The following is a 12,095-nucleotide window of genomic DNA, read 5'->3' as shown; positions in this document are numbered from 1 at the left end:
GTCGACAGTAAGATGTATAGGGTAATGCCACGTTTATCGGATCAACTTTAAAATGACTGGAAATCGATTGGATGATCTGGTGAACGTCATGCCAACATCCACTTTTTCAACATAACATCCCATCACACATTCCAGTGTTCCGTACTCGCCTCATCGTGCAACATTCTATCCTTCAATCTAGATACCCAGACACATCAATATTCCAAGCCTCTCACTCGGTTATCATCAGTGAATCGGCTCACTGGCAGTTTTGAAGAGGATCGTCGACCAGCAAATCAGATCGCATTCGATTAACATACCGAGGAAAACTCATAAAGTAAAAATCCAACCTCAGATACCTCACAATCATCTGTAAAACAAGCATACAAGATGAAGCTGGTCAACAAACATATTGAGAAGGATGGTTCCGTGAGTCATGTCACCATATCACTATAACCTCTCTTTCCACCTGCAACATGTGAGCTGATCATGATGAAATAGGGATATGTAACGCTTCGTCCGGAGGATGACGAAGATATGTGGCATGTATACAACCTGATATCAGAGGTATGCGAGGTTTTTTTTTCTGTGTTTGGTGCTCAATTCGACCTCTCGCTGATCCAAATACTCGCTATAGGGAGATCACGTTCGAGCCCTTGCCGTCCGTAGAGTCCAGACACTCTCATCGACCGGATCGTCCGATTCCTTCAGAGTCAAGACCAACCTCACCCTCGAGGTGACCAAGACTGCTTTCTCACCAGCCGCGTCATCTTCTCAGAGTAATGGTACGGGCGAGAAGAAAGAACCTACTGCGTCGTTGCAAATATCAGGAAAGGTGGTGGAAGAGAATGAATTTGTTAAATTGGGTGCTTATCATACTTTGGACCTTGAAGGTGAGTTAGATCAGGTGACATTGTACAAACCACATATCATTACATCATACCACCCGATATGCTCGTAAGGGAGGAAGAGGAGAAGAGACGTGATCAATCGGAATGGATCTCATTGCAATGAGCTGATAAGAGTGTATTCCCTTTTAGCAAATCGAGATTTCAGATTGACCAAAACTTCAGGATGGGATTCGATAGCTTTGGAAAGGATTCAAGAAAGTACACAGGAAGGTAGAGGTGCCGAATTGGGTGCGATTGTCTGTGGAGAGGGTGAGTCATTAGTCCCACCATGTCGTACAATCATCACACAATCTAGACCATCACCTCCAAGAGTAGGCGATATCGAGATCCAGTATATGAATACTGAATATATCTGACATTCCCTAGGTACCGCCGCTATATGTCTGTTGTCCGAACACATGACTACTGTCAGACAGAGGATAGAAGTATCAATACCTAGGAAGAGGAAAGGTGGTACGTCAGGACACGAAAAAGTGAGTACAACAATAGATCATTTAAATGATATGGAGACCCGACTGATTGTTGACACTTTACTAGGCAATGGAGAATTTCTTGTCTACTGTATATCAAGCGATTCTCAGATTGATACCTTATCAGGATTTAAAAGCTGTTGTCATTGCATCACCGGGATTTACTAAAGATACAGTGAGTCCGGTTTTCATCTCCCTACCCCCCTACTGTTTAGCAATTGAAGGCTGATACCTTGTTGTTGCATCTTAGTTATACGACTACATCTTCCAGCAGGCCAATCTGACTTCGAACAAACCGCTTTTATCGTCCCGATCAAAATGGATCAAAGTGCATTCCAACACATCGCACGTACATGGATTAGTGGAAGCACTGAGAGCACCAGAGGTGGCGAAGATGTTACAAGGGGCGAAATTTGCTAGGGAAGGGGTAGGGCTGGATAAGTGAGTGTGACGTTTTTGCCAATAACAAGGCCAGGAGTAACCCTCAAAAAAGCAAAGATGTATGTGCGAACGTTGACCGATTTTACTGATCATTTCGCAGATTCCACAAGATGTTGGCGACTGACGAACTTAGAGCATGGTATGGACCTGAACACGTCGCGTTGGCTGTTGATAGGGGTGCAGTGGGAACGTTATTGATATCGGATGATTTGTTCAGGTGAGTGATGAAACACGAACATGGAATTTAGAGACTTTGCCATCTTGTACCACTCCTTGATGACTGTTGAGTGCTCATTCTTTTCTTTTTTATCTGGATACGGGTAGATCCTCCGACCCAACTACGCGTAATCACTATGTCGCGATGGTCGAAGCTGTCCGATCCAAAGGTGGTGAAGCTCTGATATTCTCCTCGATGCACGAATCAGGTCAACAGCTTAATCTCTTAACGGGCATAGCGGCGATTTTGACCTATCCTCTGGATATTGAGGTTGTGGAGATGGAAGAGCGGGAGGAGAAGGAGAGGTTGGAGAAAGAAAAGAATGGCGGAGGGGACGAGGGGGATTAGTCAGAGATGGTTTGATTCGGTCAGATAAGGAAGGGCAAGATTTCGTACGAATATAGATACGTATAGAATTTGCGTTGATTTTTCGCATGAAACACTGTCGTACCACCATATTATCGGTCATGCAACTTAACATGGTACCATGCCAAACTTCGTTCAGCCAGCTGAAAGCTCGAAACAAATACTGCAATCTGCACAATTTAGGATTTTGACAAGAACTGCATACGATGCTCTAAGCTACTGACCTGTCTATCGTCCCATCCAACCACCATCAACAACCAAAGTCTCACCCGAAACGTAATCTGATGCTTTTGAAGCTAAGAACACCACTGCACCTTCGAAATCTTGAGGTGTACCCCATCTACCGGCGGGGATTCGCTCGAGGATCTGTCGGGATCTGACAGGATCGGCAATAAGAGCTTCGTTCATCTATAATACAGATCAAAACAATATATAAGCCAGGCTTCCTTTTATGGGAAAGATTGAGGGGAGAGAGGATGGCTTGAACTCACATCAGTAGCGATGTATCCTGGTGCGATACCGTTCACGCAAACTCCCTTTGATGCCCAACCGTTGGAGAATGACTTGATCTATAATACCCAACCAAACAATGAACGAATTAGCAGTTCCCCTCTACCATCTCAAGAGACACAAATACAGATAGTTTAAGAGTTTCACTTACAATACCTTGTACACCATGTTTGGCCGCAGCATACGCAACGACATTCAAACCACCCTGGTACGCGACAAGACTGGAGATATTGATGATTTTACCTCTTCCTCTTGGATTACCATCAACGCCACCTTCCGGTACAGCTTCTCCCGCTACTCCACCTCTAGATTCCAACATGTGTCTACCGGCATCTCGAGTGATGGTAAATACCGTATTGAGATTAACTTGAAGGACCTCTTGCCAATCGTCATCTGGGAAATTTTCTACCGGATGACGTCGTTGGATACCACCACAGTTCACTACTATATCCAATGTTCTTCCCAAATCTTTCGTAACGTGAGGAATGAGTTTAGCTACATCCGTTGAAGACGCCAAGTCGCATACTACGATATCCGCGTTACCGCCCTGTTTGATGATGTCGTCCTTGGTTGCTGTATTGGTATCGTTTCGCTGGACTAGAATTATATCTGCGCCTGCCTTTGAGAGAGCGAGAGCGAGACGAGCACCGATTCCTCGGGTGGCTCCTGTGAGACTGGTACGAACATAGATCAGCGATGCTTTGTCTTGAAGGTGATACGGTGAAGGGGTTGGACAGGATGATTGGAAGAGCGACTGGCAACTCGACGTTGTAGATGGCATGAAGAGTGGATGTACACTCACAGAGCTGTCTTGCCCTTCAATCCGAAAAGTTCATCTATGTATGATGACATCTTGTTTCTGTAACTGTAGTAGCTTATGTGAGACAAGAACGACAAGTCCTCATTCACCTTTTAAGAATGTTATATACTCGTCCGAAAGCACGAAATCATAACACAGACTGCAAGGCGGATCTCACTTTCGGTCCGGTACAACCGGTCAAATCCGTTTCAAGCCGTTGCTCCTCCTTCCACCAGGCGGTCGCGTGTGAAGCACATGGCTAGGAGCAGGGCGATAAGAAGGGGTCAAGTTGGAACAGCTGATTGGTCGGATTAACCGTCGATAAATATACCAATCAATCTCAGGAACGCGTCTTGCTAGTTGGAGGAAAGAGAAGAAGGATTTTCAAGATTATGACGTGTGACTTTACAGGCCTCTGAAGCAGTTTCGTTATCTACACGAGGATGGATGTTTGGTTATCGACCGGTCGCTAACGAGTGGAGAGCAAGCTAGAGGTTACTCTATCAGCACCAATCAGCTCCAACGGCTCAGGTGAATCGATATAACTACATCCTACCCACACCTCGCAGCCCAAAGGACGGTACGATTCAATCAACCAACCTAGAGCCTTTCCTTCTCCTTTCACCGACATACAAATAGTCAAATCTCATCCAGTCAATTTCACCCACTGGAAGATACGAACGTTGTGGGGGAATATTTCTATCAGCCTACCCCATCTAGAATAGAGGCAAACGGAACTCGGTCTAAGTCTAGGTCCATAGTGCCGCTTTGATCCATCCTTTGGTATTTGTGTTTGATCTCTTAATTGCCATCAATCGAACAAATAGAGATCCAATTCATCAAACCATCAAACGAGCAATGAGCCCGACCGAGTGACTCATCATCCGATGACATCAGTCCACGTACACACATAGGATAATTACGAAACGCACGAGCCTATTCACATTTCATATTCACGGTATAACATCATCCATCGACATCCATTATCCCAAGACACTACCAGTACCTCTCTCACTCCCGTGGCTTGTATGGTATAGTTGAAGTACGCAGTTCAACATGCCAGCTAGGGATCCAGCAACTTCACCTCATCTACCTACCAACCTCCCTCAACCACAACCATCTCATTCACCCATCTTACCTACGCACCAGCAACAACACCCTCAACAACCACGACCGTTATCACCCGACCCATCTGCTTCGGCATCGGCATCGTCATTCTCACTTCGAAGTGCTGAATCTCCCACACCTGATCAACAAGGAGGGACGAGTTATTTTTCAAAGGTATTCAGATCAGTCAGCATAAGTCATTCACAGCAACAGCGTCCAATGGGAAATGACCTCAATAGCGATGCTGGTATCCCGAATGTTGGGATGCATTCTGGTAGAAGGATAAGCAATGATTTCCATCAGAGTGGTAATGGTAACAACAGTCACAATGAAGAGTGAGTACCTCAACGTCACGCGCATGTCTTTGGTTTTTGTGTTATCATGATACAGAAAAGTGTTATCTTAATTTCGTCATCATGCACCATTCTGATTGTCTCTCGTTTATGCCCTTTTCAACACACAACTGTGCAATCTATAATCTATAATCCATAGTCTACAATCATACCAACTCAACTACTCGTAAACCAGCACAACTCCCATGGCTAACGCTAATCTCCCTTTTCAAATCACACAGTCGGATAGGTTTAGGAAACCCACCTCATAATCATTCATCCAACACACCCCAATCAATCCGAGATTCCACAGCGAGACTCGCGTCTTTGTCATTTTCCTCTCGAAATCGAGCGACTTCGTCAGCGGGTGATTCATCTTTCAGTCATTTCCAACCTTCAGTCTCACCTTTGGCTTCTCGTCAAGCACCATCGTCTTCAACCTCTATACCGAAACAACAACCAGCAGCAGTAGTAGGGAAAGTGAACAAACCTGTCAATCCCAGCCATTTGAATCCTGCTATAGCGATTGGTCAAAAGACTTCTCCATCCTCGGACGAATCTAATGTGAATGGAACAGGCGTATCACCATATGCGGGACAAAGATCAGGTTTGAGTATGATGTTGGAACGAGCTAAAGAAGCTGAATCCACCTCAAATTCAGCCTCGACATCGACTAGTGCAGGTGATATGTCAAGAAGACCACCTAGTGCAGCTGCAAGTGACAATGAAGCAGAAGGAGAGAGAACACCTGTACCTAGTAGGAAACCATTGATCGAAGTTGATTCAGAGGTAGTATCGATATCAAGTTCCAACAGTCGACCTTCTTCTAAACATGCTTCAGCTTCTTCACTCAGAAGGTACCTAGCAGATGAAGTAGCGAGAGAAGATGTGGAAAGGGCCAACGCAAACGCAGATGAGAATACACCTTTACTGGCTAATGGAAATGGATCAGAAGGGAAGAAGAAAAGATCATGGGCCAGTCAGAGTCTATCAGATGTTAAGACCTGGAAGAACAGTTTGAGTAAATTATCACCTAAAGATGTCGCCAAGGGCATTATAGTTGAACCCATCAAAACTATTCCATCGGTCGTTTTGGGTTTGTTGTTGAACGTTTTGGACGGTGTTAGTTATGGTATGATCTTGTGAGTTTGCCTATCCCAATGGGATAATGACAAGGAACAGGAACTGACTCATTGATATAATGATTATGACAGGTTCCCGGCAAACGCCGTATTCGTAGATTTCGGTTCATTAGGTGTATCAATGTTCTTCGTCTCGTGAGTGGATTTGGTCAACAAGTGACGTCTTCCCAAAATGTGCCAATGACAAGCTCACTGTATTGCTCAATCCGATAGATGTATCGTCTCTCAACTGGTATTCTCGCTGGGAGGCAGTATCTTCCCAGGTGGTAACGGTTCAATGATGATTGAAGCTGTGCCATTCTTCCATATCTTGGTCAACACCTTTGAAGCTGTGATAGGCGATGACGTGAGCAAAATCTCACTATTTTTGAACATAACAATGGAGACTAACCTATCTCATTCGGTATACAGGACAAGGCTATAATCGCCACGACAATGGTTGCTTTCGCATTCAGCTCTATTCTCACGGGTGAGCAAATAACCATTAGTTGACAATTTGTCCATGCTAAGTCTGACATACTTCTTCAGGCTTGGTCTTCTTCGCTCTTGGTGCTTTCAAATTAGGTGGTCTGATAGGTTACTTTCCTCGACACATCCTTGTTGGGTGAGTATCTTGGACTGAGAGCTGTTTGATACATACTAAATCTCACTTTGGATAGATGTATTGGCGGAGTTGGTATCTTCCTTATCGAAACAGGATTAGAAGTCTCTCGAGGTCTTAAAGAAGAAGGGTTCGAATATAACCTTGCAACGTTGAAGTTATTCTTCGAATCCGGTCATGTGATCGCATTATGGACGATCCCCTTGGCTCTCGCGATTTTACTCCGAATCATCACTCATTTCTTCCACCACCAGCTCATCTTCCCTGCGTACTTCTTCGTAGTTCCCTTGATATTCTATGGAGTGGTGTTGATTGGAAGATGGGATCTGGATTATTTGAGACAGACAGGATGGGTATTCGATGTAGGTAAAAACACTCAGAGTTGGTGGAAATTCTATACCTATTTCGTGAGTCCACCTTCCCCAGTTCTCAACCCGTCATGTTACGATACGCTGGTGAACTCACAAAATGATTGCTTCAAGGACTTCCGTAAAACCCACTGGGGGGCTTTCTGGGAAGCCATGCCTACTCAACTCGCTTTGGTATTCTTTGGTATCCTCCACGTACCGCTCAACGTAAGTGTCGACTCTTTGTGTGGGCGATCTCAATGATGCTTGTCACCAAGATATGTTAGACTTCTGTAAGAGTACTTGTGCTCGCAGTAGAAACTTCTTAATGACTTCTGAGAGATTCTACCCTGCTTCAACTCTGTTATTTCAACAACCAGCTTTCTCTCTCGAATATGTCCAAGTGCAGTTGGCTGATGACATACATCCCCGACTATAGGTCCCAGCTCTGGGTGTTTCATTGGCTGAAGATAATGTCAAGCTCGATCGAGAATTGGTCGCCCATGGTTTCTCGAATCTCGCGGCTGGGCTAGTCGGTACTGTGAGTCCAGCTTGATGATGCATGAGTCAGCGCAATGGAGCAGACACAACTGATCAATGACAACACAGGTACCAAATTACTTAACCTACGTGAATACCGTACTGTGTGAGTACTCGAATCTATCAACCAGATACCTTGCTGATATAGTTATGTAGTCTACCGAGTTGGTGGCGGTTCTCGATTATCTGGATTGCTGTTGGCAGCTGCCACAGCAGCCATCATGATGGTCGGACCATCGGTCATCGCTGCTCTACGTGAGTTTACTGTCCATTCCACCACCGATTTATCAGCAGTGCTGATGATTCACTCTCGAATAGCTGTCATGGTTGTCGGTGCATTGATCTTCGTGCTTGGTATCGATCTGGTCATAGAAGCTGTATGGGATACCAGAAATCGGGTGAACAAATGGGAGTATATCACTATTTGGGTGATAGCGATTGGAATGACGATGTGAGTGATATATCCACTCGATCCTCCCCGAACCAGCAACGCTGACACGTCAAACGACAGATTCGACTTCGTGATCGGTTTGTTACTCGGTATCATCCTTGCTTGTATCTTCTTCGTCGTCCAGAGTTCCCGCAGGAGAGCCATCAGGACTGTATTCAACGGCGCCACTGCTCGATCAACTGTACGACGACCAAAGTCGCAAAGAGAGTTCATCCAACAGGTAGGATCGCAGACTTATGTCATGAAGTTACAGGGCTTCTGTGAGTGAGCTGTCGTCTGCGCACGACCTGTCTCCGCTGACACTTCTGCTGCTTAGTGTTCTTCGGTACGATCACCTACGTAGAGAGCGAGATCCGTCATCTCCTCGATCTGGCCAAATGGCAACACGACCCTATCCGATTCTTGATCATCGATCTTCACTTAGTCCATGGAATGGATTTCTCTTCGGCAGAAGCGTTCGTCCGTGTGCAACGACTGTTAGCCGCGAAGGATGTCTTACTCATCCTTTGTGGAGCGGCTCCCAATGGATTGGTCGGCACTGCACTACAAGCTGTAGACCTATGGGCGGACAGGGAAGGTACCAGGGTAGAAGTATTCGTGGGCTTGAATGATGCGCTAGAATGGACGGAGAATGCTTATTTGTGAGCTTGTCTGAATACTTTGTCGCAAGACAAGGGTTTTAGCTGATATCGGTGTGATAGGACCGCATTCTATGAGAATCAGCGTTTGATCGATCAAGAGGCATCCACAGCACAGGTCATCGATTTCCCAAAAATCGCCAAACCGCCTTTCTCACTGGCCGAGTCGTTCCAAAACTCACCGAGGAGAAGTCATCTGGTCAAAGCTGGAGGAGACACTTTACCGAGATGTGAGCGACCACTTCTCAATTGTCTGACAGATGTGAGATGCCATGCTGATGTGCCTTCTGTAGCTACTTTCCCATCCCCACCTAAACCCGAACCATCCTCTTTACCAGACCTATCTACGATCCAGCCCTTACAAATTCTATACCAGACATTCGAACCGTACCTTGAGTATACATCTTCTTCAGGAGGCGAAGGAGCTACAAAAGATTCTGATTTCCTTCATGACCTCGTACCGTTCTTCAAAAGAGAACAGATCTTATCTGGAGATACATTATGGACTCAGAACGATCTGGCAGACGGATTATATTTGATTGAATCCGGTTGTCTGCGTGCGACTTACGCATATGATGATCATACGAATTTAGTTCAAGAGACGATGGTGGCCGGAACGATCGCTGGAGACTTGAGTACGTTGAGTGAAATGAAGAGGAATTGTACGGTTGTTGCGGAGCGGGATTGTGTACTTTGGAAGATGGATGTAGACAGTCTAAGCAAATTGGAGAATGAGAATACAGAGGTGGCAAGGAAGTTCATAAAGATCGTTTTGAAAGGTGAGTACGATATTGCGATAAGATATGACGCAGTTGAGAACCAGAAAGAGATGGAAAGCTGATGATGATGATGGGATCATGGTTATGATTATAGCTGTTGCGGAGGAACATGAAGTTTTGACTTCACACTTGATAGCTGTTTTGTCATAAAAGCAAAATATGGGTAGTTGTATCATTGTGATTGTTGCATTTGGGTCTGATTCAGTAGCTTAACCAAATAGGAAGTGACTTGATGAGTGGATAGATAGTATGACGACTGAACGAACAAAACATAGTAAAAGGTAATGAAGAGCGAAGATTCGCGGTGAAATGCATATATTCTCGTTGTTGCTATATGAAAAAAGATGATATGATGAAGACAAGGAATGATGAAGACTCACATGAAATACTCAGCACTACATTTTCTCTAGATCGATCATTGATTTAACGATGATATCTGACGAATGCATTTCCAACATCTAAGATGATCCAACACCAACTGAGCGACTAGTGTCCGTGTCTTTCTTTTTCCTCACTATTGCTTGAGGACTGCATAGGGAGCGAAGGTATTTCGGAGACAGATGAGGGTAAGGTTCATCGGGCTCTGTAGAAAAGGGGATGGTCAGTTTGGAATGTGATACCATTGGATGTCGACAGTTACAGGAAGAGATAAAGAGGGGAAGAGGCGAAGAGGGGAAGAGGCGAAGGGAGGGAGGGAGAGAGAGAGAGAGAGAGAGAGAGAGAGAGGAAACATACCATCGCATTCAGCAAATCACGAAGTACATATCAGAATTGCTTTCCATCATCTTCAGTAATGATGGGTTCAGATCCGCTGTATGAGTAATCAGTGTTTTCTTTGAATGCACAAAGCGGCCTATTGATATTTCACACTACGACTGTATATCCCACAATGGTTTACAATCACGGGTAACTTTCTATTTTGCGCCATAGGTGAGTCCCTCTCAGATGAAGCAGCTTTAGCAGTCAATCGAGTGGAGCATGAGCATCATCTGGTGAAATTCATGAACACCGTAAAATCGAATGATCCATCAGGTAAGTACGCACTCTCGATGGTGCTAATGGTCAGTACGTCAACCCTCATTTATCCCCTCTTTCCCAAACCCCCTTTTTCACTAAGATTTGCCACAGCCTCCTTCTGCCTCATGCACCAAGCCTGGTCTTCTTCTTGCCCCACTTTACTTCGAGCAAACTAGATCTCATGTCCCTCAAACACGGACACGACCTCCTCATCAAGGGTTAATTTGATGGTGTTGGTTGCCTAGTCCACGACTCATCCAGACCTGATCAAATGGTCAGAGCGTTCATCGTGATCACGAGTAAATCGTTGTGCTGTTGATTAATTAAAGCTACGCTTTGATCTTCTTCTTGAGCTTTTTCATCATGATATTTGTGTGTTGTGTAGGAGTAAGGGATCGATCATCGTACCTTTCTCATGACTTGTATGACGTTGAGCACCCAGCCCAGCCCTAGCTAATTATTCGGATGATAAAGCCGACGTGTGCGCTTCAAGACGACTCAGAGATGACCAGAGGGACACCATTGTATCTTCCGAGACAGATGTCGAGATATCGAGAATACAGTATGTTAATCATTCCATATACGACCAGATCTATACCAGCCATCTATCCATCTATCGACATTCCGCTGGAAAGATTCATTCGTGTCCTTGGTTCTTGAGTCCATTTACGAGATACCTCTTCCTCTCTCTTTAGACATTCTAACGGCATTTGAGATTTTTGAATGAGCTCATGAGACATGATCGAGAAAGTCCAACTCCGATTCTTTTACTCCGGTCAACTTGCTGGACATGTAGCAGCATTGAAAGAAAGATACCGATTTGAGCGGATGGAAACATGAGACAAACCGGTTTGCGATTTGTTATATCAGATGATTCAGTGATCGAGCGAGACTCGGCGAGCGTGAAGTAGTACATGTAATAGGACAAGTAAGTGACTTTAACCGTGTTGACCTCTAGGAGACACATGAGGAATGTCTATATAGGGTACAGAATAACAAGACTGACTATACAAAAACTCTATTGCCGTGCCTCTTTCATCCATAAGGAACCTTGTTCATATCGTCCTATTGTAGTCCTAATCTTTTCAGTCATGTCTCACTCATCTGTCGAGACGGACTGAAGATCACACTCTGTATTCCAGAGCGAGCTTGCAAGAACATGGTTTTGGTCGATTTGGTTTCGGTCCTGATCAACAGGTTCAGGGGACAAGGGCAGGAGCGAAAGTGAACCAGCCGGAAAACTACCCCTTTTGGTCTATCCCACGGGTCGATGAGTTCGACACGAGAGAGGGATCGATCGTGCCTGTTTTTCCCATTGGGCCTGGGAGAAGGACATACGACATCCTCTCTCTCCCCATGTAAAGCGTGTCCATTCAGTCTAGACATTTTCTCATTTGATACGTCATTCAGTCATGTCATGCCATTTCTGGCCTGCACTGTTCTCCCCA

At 45.0% G+C, this 12,095-nt stretch overlaps 3 protein-coding genes across 3 annotated transcripts; 2 read left to right on the top strand and 1 right to left on the bottom strand.

Moving 5' to 3' along the window:
- Positions 1–369: 369 nt before the first annotated feature.
- I203_104341 (mRNA surveillance protein pelota) lies at positions 370–2,366 on the top strand (the record flags this gene model as incomplete). The annotated part of the gene is made up of 9 exons (XM_019144067.1): positions 370–408; positions 481–546; positions 617–872; positions 1,020–1,139; positions 1,257–1,363; positions 1,428–1,535; positions 1,611–1,801; positions 1,902–2,018; positions 2,126–2,366. The coding sequence occupies 9 exons, from the start codon at positions 370–372 to the stop codon at positions 2,364–2,366; spliced, it is 1,245 nt and encodes a 414-aa protein (XP_019007116.1).
- A 246-nt stretch (positions 2,367–2,612) lies between these two features.
- Positions 2,613–3,746, bottom strand: I203_104340 (uncharacterized protein; the record flags this gene model as incomplete). The annotated part of the gene is made up of 4 exons (XM_019144068.1): positions 2,613–2,792; positions 2,876–2,953; positions 3,046–3,568; positions 3,697–3,746. 4 exons carry the CDS (start codon positions 3,744–3,746, stop codon positions 2,613–2,615), a joined length of 831 nt encoding a protein of 276 aa, XP_019007117.1.
- A 1,003-nt stretch (positions 3,747–4,749) lies between these two features.
- Positions 4,750–9,780, top strand: I203_104339 (uncharacterized protein; the record flags this gene model as incomplete). Its single annotated transcript, XM_019144069.1, has 17 exons — positions 4,750–5,135; positions 5,375–6,274; positions 6,347–6,409; positions 6,488–6,620; positions 6,686–6,743; positions 6,803–6,878; positions 6,934–7,282; positions 7,358–7,450; positions 7,662–7,763; positions 7,832–7,868; positions 7,919–8,017; positions 8,081–8,213; positions 8,274–8,473; positions 8,530–8,854; positions 8,915–9,081; positions 9,145–9,630; positions 9,725–9,780. The coding sequence occupies 17 exons, from the start codon at positions 4,750–4,752 to the stop codon at positions 9,778–9,780; spliced, it is 3,663 nt and encodes a 1,220-aa protein (XP_019007118.1).
- Positions 9,781–12,095: the final 2,315 nt, after the last annotated feature.

This window comes from Kwoniella mangroviensis (assembly GCF_000507465.2).
Source record: "Kwoniella mangroviensis CBS 8507 chromosome 1 map unlocalized Ctg01, whole genome shotgun sequence".
NCBI classification, from domain to species: Eukaryota; Fungi; Basidiomycota; class Tremellomycetes; order Tremellales; family Cryptococcaceae; genus Kwoniella; species Kwoniella mangrovensis.
This window is presented reverse-complemented; position numbering and strand designations above follow the sequence as displayed.